The 24193-nt window shown below is 41.2% G+C and overlaps 1 protein-coding gene across 5 annotated transcripts in view; it reads right to left on the bottom strand.

Annotated features, from left to right (window-relative positions):
* Nucleotides 1-24193, bottom strand: part of Ntrk2 (neurotrophic receptor tyrosine kinase 2) — a 426243-nt gene that overhangs the window by 43856 nt on the left and 358194 nt on the right. For all 5 annotated transcript variants that reach the window (XM_045131575.1, XM_045131576.1, XM_004667007.2 and 2 more), the window contains 2 exons: nucleotides 22550-22722; nucleotides 15308-15542 (listed from right to left, as the gene is read on the bottom strand). In XM_045131575.1, the coding sequence (XP_044987510.1) occupies nucleotides 15308-15542; nucleotides 22550-22722 (408 nt within the window). The remainder of the gene's footprint in view (nucleotides 1-15307; nucleotides 15543-22549; nucleotides 22723-24193) is intronic.

Raw genomic sequence — 24193 nt, 5'->3', positions numbered from 1 at the left:
ATGCCTGTGGAGAATATTTCAGATTTAAACTATAGCACTTCCATGTTCCTGTTTATTTATTGTTTGACAAAGCAGGAGTATTTGAGGACACACAGTGTTCTGGTGCTGAATGGTCGATAAGGAAAGACTGTTTCCATGGATGAATGTTCTCTCTGTGGTTCAGTCAGAGGGTTTTGCTGAGAGTTTGGAGAATAGAAAGGCAGTCATTTGGTGAAAGGTTGAATCAAGTGTTCTCTGAGCTTCTTGCTCTGCTTACCATTTCCCACTCTTCTCTTAACTACTGCCCCTAATTACTCACAGTCAGTTGTGCTTCAAAGCCATGAACATTTGAGCATTCTCTTCTTTGGGACATGGAGAAACTGTTGGGCAGAGTCCTTGGACTATTTAAATAGTTTAGTCATAAATATAGTGAGATACTAAGTTTCACACTGAGTAGCCCATGCACATACATTCAATGCCTTTGAAAGCCCTGATGGAGTTTGGCAAGTTTGAAAGAAGCAAGGAAAGCATGGAATGATGGCTTAGTGCAAAGAAAAGTTGGAATCATGGTTGATTCTGGAAGCAGAATGTTTCACTGTTTGAACTAAAATAAGTTGCTCAAATAAAAAATTTGTAGCTTATATACTACAAAGTTAAACTACAAATATTCATTAAAATTTGCTGTGCTAAAACTATATATATAAATATGTGTATGTATATGTATGTTTATACATACATACACACACACACATATATATCCTAGTTTCAATTAGTTTTGTTGCACTTGATATTAGTAGTCACATTGATGATCAAAATTCACATAGCAGATGAAATTGAAATTGAATTTGGCTGCTTATAGGAAAGAGCCATTGAAACTTCTTAACAAAATCACTAGGTTTCCAAAATCACAATCAGTGAAACATAAGCCCTCCCTATTGTACCATGGAAAGTTCACACTTGAACATGTTATCCAGTAGTAAGGAATGTATATCTTAGAATGGCAGCCTACATCACAATTTGATTCTTAGAGAACTCCACTTTATATATTTTTAATTTATTTATTTGCAAATGAGAGACAGAGAGAGAATATGGGCATGCCAGGGCCTCTAGCCACTGAAAACAAACTCCAGATGCATGCAGTACTTTGCACATCTGGCCTTATGTGAGAACTGGGAAATCAAACCCAGGTCTTTAGGCTTTGCAGGCAAGCACCTTAACCACTGAACTATCTCTCCAGCCCTCTTTAAATTTCATGGAATTTGTTTATGGAGATATATATGGCAGTTACATATCTGGTCTCTGAGGCCACAGTCCTCATCTTTGTGGCAGAGAACAGTCATTGTGTTCACACGCAGGTCTTTCTTGGGTCTGATATCCTGTTTCCTCAGCTCTCCTACTTATGGCATGGTTCCGGACTTCATGGTTCCAGTTCCCTGAGTGTTTCTTTATTAAAGACATGTTTGTAAATAAAGATAGCTGAAAATTACCTTAAAGCTAATGCGCCCAGGTTATTCCAAAAACCAGTTCACAGAATGATACATAGTGGTTTGAAATTAATTTCATGTCCTTAATATCTTTCTCTGTTTTCTCACTTCCATATCCTTCCCATCTTCCTGGCCTGAAATTTTGCCTCCTAAATAGTTCAGTCTATTTCCTTTACTTTATCTCCACTGTAATCATCTCTGTCTATTATAAAGCCACCTCAGCTTTCATAAGAATTCCTTTGCCCATCTGCTCAAAGCCTTTGTTGTGCCCCAGAGTTATGCCATGCCACATCTTTCTCTGACTTCTCCGGAGAATCCCAATTTTTTTCCATGGTAAGGTAAAGACCTTGGCATACTGACAAGGCGTTGGAACCTAGTCCTTCTCCCCTCCAGCTGGATTTTGCAGCCCTGGCTCTGTCCCAGGACACTTGTTATCTTTCATTTTTATCCCAGCTCCACCTCACCTGCACAGGCCCTCCTACTCTTTGTTTGCCTCTTGTGCCTGGAGGCAACATTCCAAATCTTTTGAGTCAACCCAACCTGCAAGATTGCACTCAGAAATGCTTTATCTCAACCTCTTAGTCGTCCCAAACCAGGTCAAATTCTTTACTATAGGTTCTTAGATCCCTCAGAGTGAAGGCTCCATGCCACTTACTGTCATATCTGGCATACGTCTGTGAGATTCTTTATAAATATCTGCATCTCCATTAGTCCCAGTATGCTGAGATGTATCTACTCTTGATCACCTGGACCCCTAATTCCCAGCATGTAAAAGGCTCATGTTGAATGATATTTGCTGAATAAATTAGCTACTTAATTCTCATTTTGATTCTCTATGTTATTTCTAGAAGAACTATGTGAAATATTGGAAAGATGTCATGAATATTATAAAGTCCTCTTTAAGTAGAAGGCCAAACTTTTTAAAAAGATATATGGTCTTTGGTCATAGCTAAGTAACCCTCCAGCCTATATCCCTTGACTATCCAAGTTTAGTATTCATGCACAGAGCAAGAACAGGGGAAAAGTATGAAATAATGCAGGAGATAGACAAAGATCGACACAATTTTCAAAGGAGTGAAGAAGTGGTGACGCCAACAACTAAACATAATCTTTGTTCCAGACTGAATTTTAGTAGGAACTGCATAAAGATGTTTGAGAGCACCCCAGAAAAGAAGCAACAATGACCAGAAACAAGTAAGGGTCCATCAGGATGAAGCCATGTCAAATGACCACCTACTGGTTCCTTGTAGGTGGACTTGGGAAGGATAAAAGATGGAAAGTATGTTGATTTCAACAAAGCTCTTGGTAAGGTTCCTGCATGTCCTTGAGAAGTGAATAAACAGAGGTTGAACTTGGCTAATCAAGAGCCATGTATGCTTCATTTAATGCTGGCATGCCCAGTGGTAGTTCATTCACGAGCTCTCTTCTTGTGATGTGAACATACAATTATAGTAATAAGAGCTGGCACATGAAGACCCTGCTGTAAGAGAGGAAGAGCCTAGCATGTGTGAATTCTCAGAATATCCTCTTGGAGAAAATATTATTGTTATTGGCATTTAAAAGCTGGAGAAGTTGAGCCTTTAGAGGTTAAGTATGCCATTCAAGATCACAGAGTTAATAAGAAGTGGAGCTGTAATTTGAACTCAGAAGGTCTGAGTTCTCTAGCTCATCACACTCCTAAACTATCCCTCCCCTATGCTTCTGGTGTTCTCAAGTGCTCTCAGTCAGTGGTGCTGTACTGCACCTGTGGGGTGAGCAACCACATAGTTCTCTACAATGCTCTGACTTAAGACTCTTGTGAGAGGCACAGACCCTAGTTTTCTATCAATCTGATTCATATGCATAAACCGGGACCTTATTTTCATAGCCTTTAACAAAAAGTAAGCTTTTGTTCTGATTACCAGCAAGGACGACAATTCTTCTGTCAGCAAAACTTGCAAGATCAGAACCCTAGAAGTGAAGTACTTTTATGTCACATTGTTGCTGTTTCAGATATTTAAGTTTTCAATGTCTCATGTATGTATTTTAATGTATATGGGGCTCCTTGTGTGTGAGTACACATGTGAGGTTGGACACATATGCATGGGTCTATATAAAGTGGGTATCAGCTCCAGGTGTACTGTTCACTTCTTTTTGAGATAGAGTCTCACAGTCCTGAAGATGACCAAGTGGGCTAATCAGGATGGCTGGCCAGAAAGCTCCAGGGATCTGCCTTACACCATCTCCTCAGTGCTGGTATTGCCTGCAGGCCACCACCTTAGCCAGCATTTATCAAGGTGCACTCCAGGAGATCAAACTCAGGATCGCATGCTTGTGAGGCACACACATTACTGTCTGAGCTAGCTCTCCAGTCTCAGGTCTGATACTTCAAATATGCCTTTTACTCTTCTAGCCAACACACATGTATACAGACAACTGTCTTTATAACTTTGAAGGACAGAAACTTAAGAATATAGGCAACCAATTTCCACCTCCCAGGGCAAAGAAAGGAGGAGCATGGGTAGAGATGAGGTGACAGGCAAGCTTTCAGAGTGGCCAGAGCTGATCAAAGGCAGCCATCACCAGGGGTCTGTGCCACCAAAGTACCTCAGGACCATGAATCTCCCTTCCTTTCTGAATATTACCGTCCTTGTTTAACTCATTAAAAGGTAGCTAATCTGGGTTAGAGAAGCTGGAACACGTCTATTATTCCACCTTTTGGGAGGCTGAGACAGAAGGATGAAGAGCTTGAGGCCAATCTGGACTACAGAGTAAGACCTTGTGTCAAAAATCAAAAGAACTGAAAAATAGAAAAAAGTGATTGAAATGGTGCTATTGTATGGTGAGGCGTAAAGAAGAGTAAGTGCAGCGTTCCCCCCTTGCAGCACGGCCATCAGTGCTCCAAGGCACAAAACGGAGTCTTCGCGGGTTACAGCCGTTTAGTATAATGAAGGCTAATGTGTTTTGTAGACAAAACTCCATTACCTGCTGGAAGACAACTGTGGAAGAATGTGTCTGCCAATGGACTTAATTGGCCTCCCTTCTCCTTGCAGTAAGTGGTCCCTAGCCGCTCTTCACGCGAGGCACCTTCCCGCCCCACACCGCCCCAAAGCCTCCCAAGCAAGCCATCAAGGGTCTGGGCTGTGCGCAAACGAGAGGCATGAGCTTCCAACCTTCTCTGCCCCCGTGCCACATCCGCGTCATCAACAGCATGTGAATGAACCAGATTATCTCCAGGGCTCAGGGCGTGGGCCGCATAACCGAGCTCTGCCGTCAAAGGCTGCCAGCGTCATGGTCTCCACCCCCTTATGGGAAGGGAGGCAGCCAGCCTGGAAGTGCCGTGTGGGGAAGAAACTGTTCCATTTCAGTAATAGAATTCTGAAATAGCTGCTGATGAAAAGCCTTCATACTGTGGCTCTTCAATACAGACACCCACAAGGATGCCTTGACAAGCTGTTTGACTTTTCACAAGCCTTTCCCTTGCTTTTCCTACGCAGGGCCCCCACCATTACTCACAGACAGACAACCCTGCACTGACAAAGACAGCCAGCAGGGGTCTGCCTACACCGCTGGGCAGGAAGCTCTGACTCCAGGCCTGAGGAGCTGTGCATCTTGCCTTTCAGATGGTGGCTTGCTAGGTGATACCTGCTGTATATGGTGTGCATCTCTATATTCATGACGTCTTCTTAGACAGTACTTAACTATAGGATAAGCCAAGCTCACCTTCTCGAATGAGAGGAGAGATCTTCAAATAACATTCCTTTACCAACTAGTAATACGAAGTAGATCCTGGGCTCATTGGGAAAAGGTTATAAATTCAGTGAATATGGATTCTGATGGTAGAGAGCAGGATATGGCTCAGTACTATTGGCTAAAATTCAAATCGTCTTTCCCAGTGGAAGTCCTAAATCTCCATGCATTATTAATGCTGTCTCCATCAGAAAAATAAAAGGCCACGATTGAAAGAATTTTTACTAGCACTTAGCACTTAATTTTCTCCTTGTGGTAGACATTGAGCCTATGACTGTGTGCATGCTGTAGGTAAGCATTCTAGTATCAAGTGAGTCAGGGCGTAATTAAGTTGCCCAGTCTGCCCTTAAACACCCTCCAAGCACACCTTGAACTTCTGCTCTTCCTGCCTCAGCTTCTTAAGTAGTAGCAGAGATTATAGACCTGGGCCAGTAGGCCTTCTTTCCCTATTTCATTCTTTGAAATTTGGCAATTAAGAGCAGTTGTAAAGTTACCATTTGAATCTTAACATAAAGGCTTAGGAATCAAGATTTTGAAAGTAAATAAATAATAAACAAACCAACTCTCAGGTGTTCAGATATGTGGTCAAGCTTGTTATTGAGGAAATCTTCACTCCAAGCATGGACACTATGTTCTACTCCATTAGCACAGTCACTCCATTGGCATGAAAAGCATTCGAGAAATTTTCTCAGAAGAAATTTTGTTTAGCAATTCATTTGGTGAGGTCCCATTTAGGATTTGGCAGGTGGAATTCCTCAGACTCTACGACATTGTGGTCATCAGTGACTGACTAACCTGGGTGGCAACTGCCATGTTGCCAAGGATAAAGTCAGATGGTTTTAGTGTCCATGTATGTCCAGCATTATGTTAGGCTCTTGTAAATTCTGGGAGTGTTACAATTTCTTGTAGGTGGACAATGCAGCAAAAGGAAATTTAAAACAAGTACTTGAGGGCTGAGGTGTAACAGTGATGGAGAGTTGAGAATATTATACAGCCTCTTCAGGATGCTCCTCTCTGTATGGTCAGCAAAAATCCCAGAAGTGACCAGCACTATATGATGTGTTTGGAGTTTAAAACTTAGAAGATATGAATGGACACAAGAGACATGTGTAACCTAGATCTGACTATAGCTCCAGTCATTCAACATAGTCTTTAAGAGAACACCCATACCTGCCACTCTCCTCTTAAGGCTCAAGCCAAGTCATTTTGTCCAAAGAATTTTATAGTTTTCCTCCCTCATCTCTGTCAAATTCAATTCATTCTCTATAGCATGTACCATAGTGCCTACTATCAGAGTGACTCATTTATGTGTCTTTTCCCCTGGATTTCCATGAGTGCTTTTCTTTATGGAAAAGAACATACCATGGTTAAGAAGTATATACTAAATAACAACTCAAATAATTCCAGCCATTTCAGCTTCTCAACATAACCCATCCTGGTCACTGGGCAAAGGTGGCAGGAGAGTGTGACAAAGGTGGACTACTAGTGACATTTTGCCCACACACATTTTTCTAAAGGTTTCTTGAACCAGTTCACACTGTGAATCTGAGAAATCTCTCCAAGGTGACAAGTAGGCTGAAATAATTTCCTCTTGCTCTGTACTCACTGGGGATGGAGATCTACTCTGCTACTTAAGTAATAATCTCATGTACACATGCATGCATCTGGAGTTTGTTTGCAGTGGCTAGAGGCCTTGGCGTGCCCATTCTCTATCTATTTATCTGCCTCTTTCTCTCTCTGTCTGTTGCTCTCAAATAAATAAATAAATAACAAAAAAAATTTTTAAAAATGAGAGAACATTTTTTTCCCTTTTCTGAAGAGTATAAGAAGCTCACCAATGGATCTTTGAGATGACACATTTAGCACAATGAGAGGTGGTGATTGCCTTCTGTTTCCAGGGAAGATAAAGAGCAGGATTTGCCTTCTCACCCCAGACAACCAAAATATAACCTGTTTCCATGCTGCTAATAAAATTATGCATAGTTATCCTCAAAGGATAAGAAGAAAATGTGAGTGAGCACACCTGGTTACTGAGATACAGGGGACTCAAGTGAATCCTAGCATGACCCATATGATGGCTATTCTTTACTTGATTGAAGTGAAAAGTGCCAAGCAAAGCAGCAAGGCACAGCTCTGGGTATCTCTGTGAGGGCATTTTCAGACAAGATTCACTCAAGAGGGCGTATGGGCAGTTCCTTCTGACAGGCTAAAGGCCTGGGTGACATAAAAGGGGGAAAGAGAGCTCGTAAGATAGCTCAGCAGTTAAAGGTGCTTGTTTGCAGAACCTTAGAGCCAGGATTCAATCTCCCAGTACCACACAAAGCAAGATGGATAAAGATGGTTCATGCATCATTGACAAGAGGCCCTGAGGTCAGTTTACTCTCTCTCTCTCTTTACCTCTATTTTTTTTCTCTCCCTCACTGTCTGCTTGTAAATACATAAATAAAATTTTAAAGCCATGCTCTTTCTCCTTCATTTCCACTATGATGCCAGCTGCTGTCCTCCCTTTCAATATGAAGGACTGAAAACTCTGAAACTTTGAGGTACAACAAATCCTTCCTCCCTTAAATTGTTTTTCTCAGGCATTTGGTCACAGCAATGAAAAAAACTACCATGAATAACATATTCCATAGGACATTAGAGATGACTTAAGAGCTGTGGTCACAGAGGTATGCTGGGGAATTCATGTGCTTCCAGAAGCAACTGCTGCTAATCTCCTTGGATTGATGTTTTCAGTGGCTGCAACCAGGAAGGGCCAAGAAATTCTGAATGCTATCAGTGGCTCTGAGAATAGAAAGTGTGGAAGCTTTAAAGTAAAATGTTCTGCATAACCTCATGTGGTTTTGATTACCGTCATACTTAATCCCCAACTGGTGGAGCCCTTGGAACACTGAGTCTTTCTGGAGGAAGTGTATCTCTGTGTGTACCTTGGGGTGATATAAGTCAGCCCAGCTTGCCAGTGCCCGAGAGCTCACTCTCTCCTTCCTCCTTGCTGATATGTGGAGATATGATACCTGGCTGTTTGCTCTTGTCATGTGTTCCCTGCTATGATGGAACTACCCCTAGGAACTTTAGACCTGAAAAAAAGAAAACAACAACTTTGGTTTCCATGAGCTGCTTCTGGTCAGGTGTTTTGTCGAATGACTACTACAGGAGGGATCATAGGCGGTGACCTTGGGATGACTCAGAAGGAAGCATGGTGCTGAGAAGTGACATTGGAGTTCTTAGCACTGAAATACATCTATCACACCTTCCAAGGCTCAGGGTCCATTGTAGAAGAGGTGGTGGAAAGAATGTAAGAGCCAAAGAAAGGGCAGGACTCCTTACAATGTGCTCCTCCAAACATAAAATAGCCTGGATATCCATGACCTCACAGTGCCTGGCACTACCTACACAAGACCAAGATAATAGGAGGAAAAGATGATGACATCAAAATAAAAGGGAGACTAATTGAGAGAGGTAAGGGGCATGATGGAGAGTGGAATTGCAAAGGGGAAAGTGGGGGGAAGGGAATTACCATACCAATTGTCTACAATTATGGAAGTTGTCAATAAAAAATAAAGTTAGAAACAAAAACAAGTTTCATAAGGTCAAAAATAACATTCTGATGCCGGGCGTGGTGGCGCACGCCTTTAATCCCAGCACTGGGAGGCAGAGGTAGGAGGATCGCTGTGAGTTCGAGGCCACCCTGAGACTACATAGTGAATTCCAGGTCAGCCTGGGCTAGAGTGAGACCCTACCTCGAAAAACCAAAAAAAAAAAAAAAAAAAAAAACATTCTGCCCAAATTTGGCTAACATGTTTTATTAGCTGGGACATGGACAGGACAGAGAGCCTACACAATGCATCTCCAGGCCAGCTCTCCCATGCTGGCTTCCGCAATATCCTAATGCTCTTTTTAAAATGGTCACAAGGCCCAATATTAGATGTAAAGCTCTGAGGAATTCTTCAGTGAGGAAAATGGCCATTGGTATCTCTTACTGAACATTCCCAATGACAGGTCATAGATGCAATTTGAGAGATGTCTACTTTAGGTAAATCAAATAGGTACGGGAGGTGATGCTGGGATTTGTTGAGAGGATCTATTTTCATAAATCAGATGACAAATCATAATGAATTTCATAGTATAGAAACTCTCAGAGTCACATGTTGGGTCATGATTTGCAGAGACATTTATCATACCAATAACTGGGTGCTAACTCCACAATGCACGACCCATTTTCATCAACAAGGAGGGTCCAATGGGAGGAGGTAGATCACAGATGAGCCTAAACAATGGTACCAAACTGCCTGTATTTACTGAAAAGAAAACTAATAAATTAAATTTTAAAAAAAGTATCCTACAGAGTAGTATTAATTACTATATATGCTAGTTCTTCCTTCTTAAACATTTATATCACATTTTTAAATATCAACCTGTTAATGAATATTTTCGTTTCTGTCTTATGCTTGCTATGTAATTTAAGATCAATTTAATAAAGAATTGTCAGCTTGAAAAAAAAAAAAGAAAGAAACTCTCATTGGCACTTTCAGCTATAAATATGAAGTCCAAGGCTATTGGCATGGCCAACAGGCTCTTGTGAACTCTGCAAAGAGTGTAAATGGCCTTGGATGAATGACAAAGGACTCCCCATTCCTAGCCACTCACATGAGACTTACTCTGCCACCTTTCTTTACATTCCACTTTCTATTCCTTCCTCTCTGGCTTGGTGAACAATTTGGAGTTTTCACAGTAAATGCATTTTAAATGTTTGTCTGAGCTCAACTGTAAGTTCCCAAAATAAAATGCAGCCTTCCTCTTTGGGGTCCCTACTGCATATCTCCATTGCAGCACTCATGTCACTGTATTGAGTACACAACAACAGCCCATGAGCCCTCTTACCTCGATGCCTTTATATCCATGTAGCATCTAGCACACAGTAGTCGTTCCTTAAACTATGTTGAATAAGCAATGATTACTGGGTGTTAATGAAAGGATTCTCAACCCTACCTTGTTGCAACTCCAAAGTACATGTAAAAAGGTCTTAGGAAAATTTGAATACAAATTAAACTAAGTTAAATCTTGAAATAATTTATGCAAATTAAGTTTAATATAGAATTGGTCTGAATTCAATGTTCTGATTTCTCCTTGGTAGACAAGTTCTTCTGAGCTGTGCTCAAAGTGTTGATAGAGGCAGGGATTGAAGTTCATTTGATAGAATAAACAACCTTTTATGTTTCTGAGGCCACTTTAATCAAAAGTCCTCAAGCAGAAAGATTTGTAATTGTTCTATTGTGTATTACATAGTGTCAGAAAAATAAGTAAATGATACATGAAATCAAGAGTTAATGAGACAGGGCTGGAGAGATGGCTTAGTGGTTAAGGGACTTGCTTGCAAAGCCTAAGGACCCATGTTCAACTTCCCAGATCCCACATAAGCTAGATACACAAAGATGAGACAGGCACAAGGTCATATATGCCCACTAGGTAGCACAGTGTCTGGAGTTCAGTTGTAGTCTTGCTCTCTGTTTCTCTCTCTCTCTCTCTAAAACAAAATTTTTAATAAAATAAATAATAAAATCAAATAAAAAGTATTAGTGAGACAAACCACATTTGGCTTCTGGGAAGGTATTGAATTATCCCTTGAAATGAACACTGGGTCTGATTTCAAGTGTTCTAGACATTCTATGCCAGAGGAAGTTGTCATAGCATAATAATCAATGGGAACAATCTTAGTCCCGGTCTCTTCACAGCTAAGGAATTATCTGAGATAAGGACATTTCTACACCCACAGCTTCACCTCCTAAGGTCTTAGCATCAATGTCAAACACAAAGTCCAGTGTTTTCTACAGGAATAAAATGGCTACTCAAAGATGCTTTCCTCATGGGTCTCTTGCTCAACAATTATTTGTGACCACTTAATGTGCCATGCATTAAGCCAGTTTATGCAGACAGAAAGATGTAAAAGAAGGAAGTGTAACTAATAATAGATGCAAGGCTCTGAGGAGTTCTTCAGCATGTGTTTGATACAAATATAGAAAATCACCAAAGTGCACATTCAAAAATGTTTTCAATGGATTCACAGTGACAGAGTAATGGCCAAGTATCACAAGTTCCTAGGTCTCCGACCGGCAGAATGTGACAGGGATCTAGTTCAGATATTTTCTAAATGTCAAGTTTTGCCAGTGGAGAGAACAAAACACAAAATAGAAGACTAGTATTGCAGAGGTACTCATTAAAACAGTTTGGTGAACATAAATGATAGAGTGGTTCTGGACCCACCTTGTAGGGCTGATTTCAATGCAAATGCAGTATTCTATTTCTCCCTTCACTGGGAAGGTATAATTAGCTTCAAGGGGGTATAAGCCTCCAGGCCTTGGCTTCCAGGAACTGCCAGTCCCCTCATGACTAGGAACTGCTGCTACCAGTCACTCCTACCAGCACAGAGCCCTGGCCACCCTACAAGGCTGCTTACAAACCACCATGAGCAGATATCCAGGACTTTCCTCAAGATAAGGGACCCATTACCTCTCCATTTAGTTGATTGCATTTCTCTTCTTCTTTCTATGTAAGATAATCTAGGTGAACCCAAACTTGTCTTCTATCATTACTATGGCAGAAAGGATGTCTGGCATTGGTGATGGCCACCAACATCACCTATAGCAGCTCCTTACCTTATAATTTGGTTCTGTCTGTTGAAGCAGATAGGAAGAAAACAATGAAGAAGGACTTAGGCAGGGTGATGGTGAGTGAGAAGAGTAAACTATAAGGACAGTATGTGACCTGCTGTGGTGGCACAGAAGATGAGACGCGGCTATGGGAATATTTTCATACAAGCTTCCAAATGACCCCAAAGGTCACCTCATGAGAAAGCACAAGGCCAACAGCCAGTGTTGCGATCTGCAATTCCAGTCAATGAGCTTCCCATCATGCCATTTCAGTAACATAAATCCCCCAGAACCAGTTTATGATGACAGATACTGTCCTGAGCCAAAAAGTGGGTTATTATTGTGAAATTTTAAAGACAGTTAAATAAAACCTCTAATTTCTATGTTTGACTAGTTTGCTATCCCCACCCATCGTTCACCTTCCTACCTGTACTACTCATTTCCAAATGTGGCAAAGGCCAAGATAAGGTATATTCCTCATTTTGAGTGGATGATAAAGAATCACAAAACTACAAACTCTGCAAATGAGTAATGGTCAAGGGGCAAAGGATGGAAAGAATGTGACTTCTGAATCACATTTCTTCATCACTGGAATACTTCCAAGAACATTTAACACATAAAGGAACTGGGAATCACTATTCCTTCCAACCGATTTGGCAGGAAGCACTTTAGGATCTTATTAGCTAAGTGGATGATTTTCTTAACAAATGATAATAAAATATGGTAAAGTACAAATGTTGGTGTATTATTAATGTATTAATGACTAACTTTACTTCTTATGTTCATAGTACTAACAATTATTTTGCTAACATTTACTTTTTGAAGACTTCTTTTCTTTGGGGGATATAATTCAAATACCAAAATATTTACCCCCTTAAAGTACAAAATATTGTAGGTCTTGAAAGTATATTTAAGATGTTGTACAAGTGTAATCACTATATAATTTCAAAACATTTTTATCACTCCCAAAAGAGCCTTGTAGCCAGTAGCAATCAGTCTTTAAGGTTCTTTACTCACTACCACTGGAAAACAAATCAACTTCCTATCTCAATACATTTTCCTAGATAGGGCATTTCACATAAATGAAATCATGCATTATGTGGCCTTTTGTGCCTGGCTTCCTGCACTCAATAAAATGTGTAATGGCCACATACGTCATCTATAGCAGGTCCTCGCATTATAGTTTGTTTCAGACTGTTGAAGCAGATAGGAAGAAAACAATGAAGAAACGCTAAGGCAAGGTACTGGAGACTGAGAAAAGTCAGCCATAAGGAGTTTTGTCCATATTCCAATATGAGTTACTACTGTGCTACTTTTTATTACTGAGTAATATCCCACATGTTGTTTGCAATGTTTCTACTCTTTAGGTGTAGAAATAATGCTCCTATGAATGTGTGTGTGTGTGTGCATTTGCATGTGTGCACGGGAGTGTGCATAAGCTTTCAATTCTTTTGGGCATATTCTTAGTCGAATTGCTGAATTATCTGATGACTCTCTGTTGAACATTTTGAGAAATATGAAGCTCTGTTCAAAAGCAGGTACAACATTTCACATTCCCTCTAGCAATGTAAGGATGAGAGTGAGCTTTAATTTCCCTGGATCCTCAGTGAAATACTGACAGCTGGTGCATCTGCAATGATATCTTGTTGTTTTCCTTTGCATTTGCCTGACAGCTGAAGGCTCTTAGCATCTTTCTATGTGCACATTAGTCCTTTAAAGTCATCTTCAGAAATATATCTGTTCATATATTTTGCCTATATTTGAATTGAATGCCTTAATATTTATATTGTTGAAATTTTCCATATTTGTTCTCCAAATTATTGATTTGGACAATAATTAAGTCACGTTTCTTGAGTACTTGCTTTGTCCCACGTCCTCTGTGACCTTTATTAACATACTGCCAGAGAAAGCTGTTAATTAGACCACATGGTTCTCTCTCACATGTTTATAAGATCAGCAAAACTTTTCTCTATCGTCTGAAACTGGGAGATACTCATTCCCACTCTCCATCAAGGTAGCAAAATGTAATAGAGTAGCTACATCTATTGGTAGGTAAAATAGCAACTGCTATGTACATACATGGAATAAGAATCCCTTCTAGATTTCAGGTAGTTGCATTTAAGTTCATTTTTAATGCTTGTCATTAAGACTGCCAGTATCTCTTGCAAATACCCAAGATAATTCTCAGCAACTGGGTTTTCAATTCTCTTTGACACACTGTATGTGGGAGGTGCTTATCAAGGTATGGGAAAAATACCACAGAATAATCCAAAGAATATGAAGCAAGGCAGTGGATTCACTTTCCAAGACTCACTGTAGCAAAGTTGGCTATAGGTAGGGACACAGGATACAAACTCCTCCAAAATAAGTCACCTTGAGGCAAACGAAGGCCAGAATTGCCATCATCTTCACCTGTTATGAAATGTGGTAAAGTCCCATGCCATATCATCTTAGGCTGTGTATGCTCTGGACATTATTTCTTTCCTTCCTACTTCCTTCCTCTGTCCATGAAAATAAAGCAACACTAACAATAATAATAATAATATTCTGAGAGTACTCCAAACTTTCACTGTCACTGTCATAATACTAGGTTTTCAGAAATGTTCCCTTTCTTCATACTCAAGTTCAAGATTTAAGCTAAAAAATCTTTGACATACTTAGGGAGCCAACCACAAGTAATCAGTGTATTTAAATCACTACCTCTAAATTCACTGTTTCTGGTTTTAACCATGGGACTAATGGGCAGGCTATTAAGAGAAGACTTGAACATTTCTCCATGTAAGTGATCCATCACTTTCAACCAAGATGATTCTGTGAAGACACTTCCATGGTTTTGTGCATAAGCAGTTTCATGAACCAGCAGCTTATGTTAGTTCAACCCTCACCGTCTCCAGGTGTAATTTCACAGCATTAGACCTAAGCTTCAGGTTAAATCTTAGATCTTCTTTCCCTTAAGGAATATTCTGTAAATTCTGGTAGTATGGATGCTTGTTTAGATATCACACACCACTCTGGAAAGCCATGGAAAGGGAAAGAGGGGTGTCTTCCTAAAATGTGTATGTTGAATGAATACTTTATCTTAGTACCTTTGTATTTGGAGACAAGACTTCAAAGAGGTGATCAGGGACATTAGAACAACATGGTGGGTTCTAATCCAATCTGGCTGATGTCTTTACCAAAAGGAAAAAAATTGGATATGAAGGTGCCCCATTAAAGCTCAATGGCATAAGAAAATAAATGAAATTCACAGGTGGACACAGACAGAAGACAGCCACTACATGTCAACAAGAAAGGCTTCAGAAGAAGTCAGACATCCTGCAATCTTGATCTTGGCCATTCAGCCTCCAGAATCATAAAGAATGAATTTCCACTGGTCTCTTAACCTGTGATATTTTCTTATGTCAGCCCACACAAGTGCATACAATGAGATTTCCCCAGGAAAAAGAGTCTGTTGGGGAAGCTACTCACCCTGTAGTAGTCAGTGCTGTATACATCCCGGGACATTCCGAAGTCCCCGATTTTCACCAACAGATTCTCACCAACCAGGCAGTTCCGTGTAGCCAGGTCACGGTGAACAAAGTGCTGTGATGCTAGGTAGACCATGCCAGCTGCGATCTGCTGGGCGATGTGCAACATCTGCGACTGGGTCAGTTCAGTGGGTGGGTTACCCTCGGCCATCAGTACTGCATCAGGTCCATGTGCCCTGGGGGAGCATAGAGGGTGTCGGACTCTCAGCTTTGACAATGGAGGAGCCCTTTTGCCCCACATAGCTTCTGGAACTAAAATATACTGCCTGACTTATACAATGATACCAAGATGCTCTGTTTCATGCACAGTTTGACCTTGACAGCTGCCAGAGCACTCGACTGCTTCATTTCTCCCAGTGTGGAATTCCCATGGCCTAAATGGTGAATCCCCACTCCGATACAGAGACATATTTACATTTTAGAGGAACCAGAACTCTGCAAGGTCAGACAACAACAAGAACCTCAAACTCTGACAAACAGAATTTGGCTGAAGCAAAATAGAAACATTTGCCATGGTTGACTCACCATAGCATTCCAGGTCTGAAAATCTTAGCTCTCCTAGATGTAAGCTCCTAGCATCCCAGGGACCTTAGTTCTTTCTATATCAGACTACAGCAGAACACCCTTCCCTCAAGCTTGCCCACCCCTAGAGCAATCCTATCAATAGCAGTCTATTCACTGAACTTTTGAGCCCACCTGATATTGGCTACATGTACTTTTCAAGTTGTCCTTGCCAATGACATGCCCAGTTCAAGAGTCCCAGGCTACTGTGGGCCTTGACATTCATTGTCAAAGAAAACTTCCATTTCCTCCTCCTCACCTTCCTCAGGACAGGTAGCCTGGCCACTATACATATGAACTCTTCTATACCATAACACATAACACTTGGGGAGTTAGGCAGGTTGGAGTTATGGCATTTTTTTTTTCTTTTTGAACTATATGACACACATGGTTTTCACCCAAGTATGCAATGGCAGAGCATCAAAGCAATCTTATGTGCTTCAGGGAGGGTAAGGTACCAACTGTAGAATGCTTTCATAAGCATGGCAAACCCTCACCTGGAATCCTGAGCTGACTTTACAAAATATATGTGTGTGTCCTTTGTAACTGAGAGGGTGCTGTAGGGTAGGAGATAAGGCAATGTTTGAGGCTGGGTTCTGCCATGACATGATGTCGCAGTCAGGTTCGCATTGCTGGCAGAAAACACCCAACCAAGAGCAGCTTGTGGGAAGAAAGAGGTTTATTTTGGCTTACAGACTTGAGGGAATGCTCCATGATGGCAGGGGAAAATGATGGCATGAGCAGAGGGTGGACATCACGTCCTGGCCAACATCAGATGGACAACAGCAACAGAAGAATGTGCCAAACACTGACAAGAGGAAGCTAGCTATAACCCTTATAAGCCTGCCTCCACCAAATATACTGCTTCTAGGAGGCTTTAATTCCTAAATTGCCATCAGCTGGGCATCTAGCATTCAGAACACCTAAATTTATGGGGGACATCTGAATCAAACCAACACACATGGGGCAGGGCTTTTCCCTCACAAAATAAATTAAAAGAAATAGTCTCCCAGATACTATAAAATATTTAAAACCATGATTGCAAATTTTCAATAATTTTTAAGATGGGTGACATCTCTTTGGGGCTGTAAAACTATGGACAACAAGAAAGCCAGGATTATCCATGTTATCCTTGTGCCTCACCCCTCCCATGGACTGTTCTAGCAGGGGTATACCTATCCCCTCAGGGCTTCTGGCCACAACCATTCTCCCTTTCTTTGCATTTCCAAAACATGATATTACCAAGCCTCCCATTACTGTGTTCTCAGGTAACAAACAAGCATTGACAAGGAATTGAGGAGTCTTCCAGCCCACCAGTATCTAGCACCAAGGTTTTGATAAGCCTTGGAACTTCTTTAACCTTCAGATTCCTTATTAGTGAAAAGCACTAGGGAGACATTATACTGGTATTCACTTAGTTTGCTTTGGTCTCTAAATATCTAAATTTAACCATTCCCTTTGGAGGAGTTTCCTAGTTTTATAATGGATTTCACTTCAGTTCAAATTCCAGTCCTCTACTGTCTCTCATGTCTCGGTGGGAATACTTTAGACTTTCCCTTCCTGGAGGTAAGAAGCAAAGCTATGGGTATCAGAACTGAATTTGTGCCTAGTGCTACCACAATAACTGTGTCAGCTCAGGAGAGTTCCACAACCATCTGGACCTGTTTCCTCATTCTGCAAAATAGACAGACTGGGGACACCTTTCTAAGGTTGTTGGCCTGAGGAAGAATTCAGATGGCCTGTATGGTGGTTAGTAGCCTTTCACAGGGAGCCAGAAGGAAAGGCCTTATAAAATGTGGACCTTTAAAAGAGCTACAGAGCAGTGATTGAAAACAGGAACTTTCTTTTTGTGTCACTTCCTTGTCTTTAAGAAGACCCTCACCATCAGAAGAAGGACCTAGAGCTACATATAAATGAAGGGAAGTTTTGTACCAATGACCCAGAGAACTTGGACCAAGCCACAGACAGATAATGCAGAGAGTGAGCGACACGAGTGGTGGGCCAGCCAAAGCCTATTCCAGCCATGGAAGAGTTGGATCCTCTCTGTGCTGGAAGCCCAGACTCCAGAGAGGGAGAAATGTCCACTTCTGTGCAAACCCTCTCTCTGCTGGAAGCACAGACTCCAGAGTTAGAAAAATATGCACCTCTGTGCAAGTCCCCTTCCCCAGTTTTGTACTCTGTAGGAACCAGAAAGCTGGTTTCCAATGCCTGGTGCTCTTCACACTATAGACATGGGGGGGGGGTGCTTACATTCTCACACAGCTATTTCCCGTGTTTGCTTCTGAGAATGTGAAGGAGGCTTTCATTGGAAGAGATCTATAGATGCTTGCTTTCTTTGAGCAGAAAGTCCTGTGGTCAGAGGACAGTTGAGTTTTCTGAGAAAATTCTTAAGATGAACATAGAGACTATCAATTTCTGCTTTCTCTCTTCAGGTTCTCCTTTTGTTCAGGAGCATACTCCTTTAAAGTTAACAATGTGGCCGGACAGGGTGGTGCATGCCTTTAATCCCAGCGCTAGGGAGGCAGAGGTAGGAGGATCACTGTGAGTTCAAGGCCATCCTGAGACTACATAGTGAATTCCAGGTCAGCCTGAGCTAGAGCAAGAATCTACTCTTGAAAAAAAATTAATAAAAGGAAAGAAAGAAAGAAAGAAAGAAAGAAAGAAAGAAAGAAAGAAAGAAAGAAGGAAAGAAGGAATAAATAAAGAAGAAAGGAAAGAAAGAAAGGAAGGAAGGAAGGAAGAAAGAAAGAAGGAAGAAAGAAAGAAAGAAAGGAAGGAAGGAAGGAAGGAAGGAAGGAAGGAAGGAAGGAAGGAAGGAAGGAAGAAAAGGTAAAATGCACCACTAGTGCTCTGGCTTGTGTACCAAGCTGCAGGATTACAGGACTTGTGGGAGGCTGCCCAAACTTCCTGGCCTGTGGTCTCCCACAGGACTGTAGATGATACGTCACCAATGCCAGCTCAGCAATTTGACAGCAGTCATGTACTTTCTTCTGATGGTTCTTTGTTAGTGCTGGAATCAACCCAGAGTTTTGTGCATACTGTCCAAACCTCCTTCTAGTTTTTAAAATTAAAGTGAATTTATTTATCTTTTAAATTTAATTTTTAAAAATTGATACATAAAGTTATATAAATTTATGGAATAGGGTGTGATATTTTAATTCATTTGTATAATGTGTAATGAATAATTAGACCAGAGCAATTGGCATAACCATCATCTTAAAGGTTTATCATTTCTTTGTATTGGGAACATTCATGGTCTTTTCAACTAGCTATTCTGAAATACAGTTACTAGCTGTTGGCCTTTGTTACCCTCCTGTGTCATCAGCCACTAGAAGTTATTTCTCTCCTCAAGCAACATCCCTGTGCCAGTAACCATATTTCTCTGAGTGTATTAGCACTTCAGCAGACAGGAAGGAAGGATTGGTTTTCAGGAGTTAACATGATTGCCCATTTCAATCAAGGGCTGTGAGTTTCATTCCCAGCCCTATCACCTGTTGTATGACTCAGTTTCTTCAGCTTTTACCTGGGAATTATCATAATAATGGTCTATTAGGTTTATATAAGCTAAAACATGTTAAATACATTAAAAGATTCAATAAATATTAGCTGTTATTGCTTCAAACATCATGTGTCTTTCTCCTTAGTACAGGGGAAATTCTGGAGATTTTTAAGAGGAAATACTGAGAAATTCTTGAAGTCAAAATTTCCTCCTCATTTCCCATCTCATCTAACATAAGACCTAGCAATGTTGTGCTCAATATATACTTCTTTATGAATAAAAAGGGTGGAGAGACAAAACATTTGTGTTCACCAGACAATGCCAGAGAGGCTTGGGGTCCTATCATGGCAACTGTGCACTGAGTTTCCTCTTAGGGCGAGCTGTACTTGCAATGACTTGCAATGTATGGTTGCACCTGAGAGTCTGATTATTGGCATGAAAGAACTCTGTTTCCAGAGCTGAACAGATTCTGGAATCAAGCAGGGTGAGTTTCCAGTTGTTCCATGCTTAGTGCAGGATGCCAAAGGAGATCCAGCCTCTGGCTCCCTCAGAAGGCAAGGCAGGAAGGAAGCTGAGTATGGCTGATAAAGCTAGAAAGTGAAAGACTTGAGTTGCAGCACACACACACACACACATAAACCACAATTACACACAATCACACACGGAGACACACACAAACCTGAACATACAGAAATACACACACAAACCCCTCCACACATACACACTGAGCATATACAAGTATTTAATTGTATCTATTTGGATTTATTATGCTATAATTTCAAAAACTATTTTGGATTCAGTTGCCAGCCTAAAGTATGTTGAAAATATTTCTCCTTGGAGCAGTTAGCTCTCAACAAAAGTCAGCATTTTTTCTTCATGTCACTGTAGATCTGACAAAACAATGTGCAAAATGTTCCCTCACCCTTGTCTTCTTATCTTCAACATAAACTGCTAATTAAGGTTAGTACATTGGGATTGTCTCTGAATACCTCAAATTATCCACATATTCCTGACCTAACACAATGTTCCTCTCACCCACCAAATGGCAGAGGACGGCAATCCATTCCAGCCATGAACTAACCTTATGTGTACTTATAAGACTAGAGACAGTGAAATAGCCAGACAGCACCAAGCCCAGGAAGGCAATCCTAACAGGTGCAGTACACTTCCATTGTTCTCGCTGTGATTGATTGATTACTTAGACTACACTGTCAATCTCCCAGCAACATGTGAAACTAACTGGAGCAGACTTCTATGTGAAGCCCCGTGCAGTAGCACCCTGAGACATGGGAGGAGACTGGGAGGACTAGGTATGCCAAGTATCCTGGATATCAGATCCATGAACTAAAATAAAGAGAAGAACATGGCAAAAGTAGAGGGCTGTGAGGACAGTAGTTACTGATAACTTCCTTGACATTTATATCATGCCCCCTTCACAAATAAGGAAACTAGGGCTATCAAGGGAAGATGGGTAGTCTTCCTCTGGCATATTTAGTGTTTCTCCCAAGTTATATTTCCTACCAAGTTATATTTTCTCCATGGGACTTGCTGGATAATCTCTTAAAGATGCCAGCCAGTCAATTTTGAAAGAAAGTAACAACCTAAACCCATAAGGGACTTAGAAAATCTGCCTCAGAGTAGAGATCACTGGTCAGAGAGAGCTGAGCATCCACTTAGGAGACACATGCAGAGAAGGAAGGAGAACCCAGGTGTTTTATGAGAACCCATGTTTTCCTATTGCCACTACTGTCTTCCTGACTCTTCTGATGCTCTTATATGTAAGCTCTACATTTATTGGTTTTCCTGATTAGTGACAATGAAGACATCACTTGGTCTCTGCCACATTACCAGGTGCTTCTCTGACTCAGTGCATTTCTTCTCTCTAAGTACACACAGAATAGGATCATTCACCAGGGCTCCTTCCAGGGTGACCACCAGCTTCCCAAATCGTACAGAACACACTTCTTTTGTGATATGTCTACTGATCCACCAGCAAAATTGTGGCTGTCAATGTCCTATTTCTGATTCTGAACCCATGCTATTTCTGTTGTGTTTACTGTAGCACCACCTCATGCAGGCTCAGTATATCCTTCCCACACATCACTCACACTGCATATGTCACAACAGAGTTTGCTATGCCTCCAGCTGCAAACAGAAGTCCTGCTGGTTTTCTTATAATGCTGTCACTTATAACCCTGAACATTGGCAACTTAGCCTCTTTCCCAGAACTACTTCACCTTTCCTCCCAGGCCATGCTGTCTCTCTGTGTTGCCTCTACTACTCTGTCTCATGCTCTCTCCTCCCATCACCTCAGAGATGGTTCTTCTGGAGAAGCCACTGCTGAACTAAGACCCAATGAGGCCAGTGCTAGAAACATAAGGGAATAATACAGTGACTTCCATGTGGATTCTTCACTTCTTCCAGGCACTCTGTCTAGCATAAACCCCTAAAAGGTAAAGCTGTTCCTCTTTTCACAGGCTCAGCAACAGCCATAACCCCAAGGCTTAAGTGTCTTTATCAAATGCTGTCCTTTGAAAATTTTGGTCAGTTCTGTTCATTCCCCAGTAGAACCTCTGAACTCTTGACCTACTAGTTGATTGTTATCCCCAGAATCAGTGCCACATAATACCTTACCAGCGTCAACCCCCTCCATGTATTTTCCTATTTCCTTTCCCCAGCCTGATAAGCCCATGCTCTAACCTCTTACCTAGCACAACTTTCATGCTGATAACTTGGTACCATAACATTTTCTCTTTCCTTGGTTTTAAATAATGTTTTCTCTTATCTACCTGGAATAGTCCCGACTCCCTAAGGCCCATCAGCAAAGCATTGTCACATAGCACTTACTGTGAGAAATGCTCAATGAACACAGGTTGAATCAGACAGGATCTTCAGCTTCACCTTATGTGGAGTGACAGGATGAGGGTAAAGGACAGTGACATGGCTTTCCTTTTCTTCTGCTCCTTTCTCTGGCATGTGTGGGTATAGTTATCAGGAAATACTTTTTCAAAGAAAGGCCCCATGTTTCTTTAACCCTTCCTATAAATTCCCCATCCTCGACTGTGAGTGTTTGAAGTTCTGTTCCCTCTTCAAGCACTGCCTCCACTCTGCCCATTACTGTACCTAAGGAACTTGTTGAGGTCCCCATGCTTCATGTACTCAAAGACCATGATGAGTGGGTCGCCCTCCACACAGACCCCATAGAACTTGACAATGTGCTCATGCTGGAGGTTGGTCAGCAGCTCAGCCTCACGGTGGAAGTCCTTGCGAGCATTGTCGCTAGCATCCTTTAGAGTCTGGGGAGAAGAAGCAGAGAGAAGAGAACACCAACACCTACTAAAACGGCGACATCAGTGGGGTGTTATTCAACAAAGAATTCTATCAGCGTATCTGTAGAATTCTAGAAAGGGAGACCATTTATTTCATTTGTTATCCGAAATACTGGAAACAGTGTTTATATTAACAAGACAGGATAATTGTCACGAGTGCATAGAGATTTACAATTCATGATGGACTTGCACAGGTGTGCTTCTACTGCTACGTCACTGAAGGAACTTACAGGCTTAGCCTTGGTCTCAGCCTAATTATTACTAGGGATTTGTTTTTGTTTGTTTGTTGTTTTTATTCAAAGTAAGGTCTTACTTTAGCTCAGGCTGACTCTAGTCAAGGCAGGCCTTGCGCTCATAGTGATCCTCCTACCTTGGCCTTCTGAGTGCTAGGACTAATGATGTGTATCATCACACTTGTCTTTGCCAGTTTTTACTATTACTTCTTGGTTCTTTTTGAGCTTCCTTTGACTATGTGCACCTCACTGCTGCTCTTATGAACTTTCAAAGACTTGTTATCATGAAAAAATCCAGTGGAAAGAATGAGGCTTAGAGTGTCAGCTAGGATCATATTCAGTCTTTATGTGAACCCTAGGACTTCTTCAGCCTGTTCTCTGATTACAACCCTGGTTTGAGAAGTGCCTTTCCCCATCCATTGCTAGAAGACATCATACTTCCAACATGAAGATGCTCACAATAATAACAGCTGGACTCAGGTACATTTAGATCTGTGCTCAGATCATTCCTCTACAATAGGGGCACAGACAAACTGGCATTTGTTAATATCACATACATGCTGGATCTTATCATCCATCATCACTAATCCGGGGATAGAATGGCATCAAAAAGGCATTGAGCTTTCCATGGTGACACACACTGGTATAAAAATGCTGAAGGTGATAAGAGAAGCTTGAAGGCCAGCCTGTGCTACACATTGAGCTGGGGATACAGCTCAGCCATGCAGTGCTTGCCTACCATGTTGGAAGATCTAGGTTCAATCTTAAACCACAGTCTACTCTTCCCTAAGAAAATAAAACATTGACTCTAATCTTAAGCCAGATGATTGATAAATAAGGAAAAATGACACATAAATGGCTATAAATCATATCAAAAACCACTATCCTGAAATAACCAGCCTGAATATCCTAAGACTGGCAAGTGAAACATTTAGTAGAACATTCTTTCAATGTCAACATGTGTTAGAAATATTGTTGGGAGTTTGATAGGTGATGCCATTTCAACAGAAGCTCCAAAGAATAAAGCTGGGGATGAGTATAGCCCTTTGTCAATAAGTCATTAGATGAAGGACACCTCCGGAGAGGAGGGTCACCTTGAGTAGAATTGTTTGACCCTTTTAGCAGGCAAGCTGCTGAGGACTGTGTCTCCTTTTCCAGCCACAAGGGCCTAGTGAAGAAATTCTATGAGGCAGAGGTGCCATATT

Source organism: Jaculus jaculus, chromosome 12 (genome assembly GCF_020740685.1).
Source record: "Jaculus jaculus isolate mJacJac1 chromosome 12, mJacJac1.mat.Y.cur, whole genome shotgun sequence".
NCBI lineage: Eukaryota > Metazoa > Chordata > Mammalia > Rodentia > Dipodidae > Jaculus > Jaculus jaculus.
The sequence above is the reverse complement of the archived record's forward strand: the minus strand, read 5'-3'. Positions and strand labels throughout refer to the sequence as shown.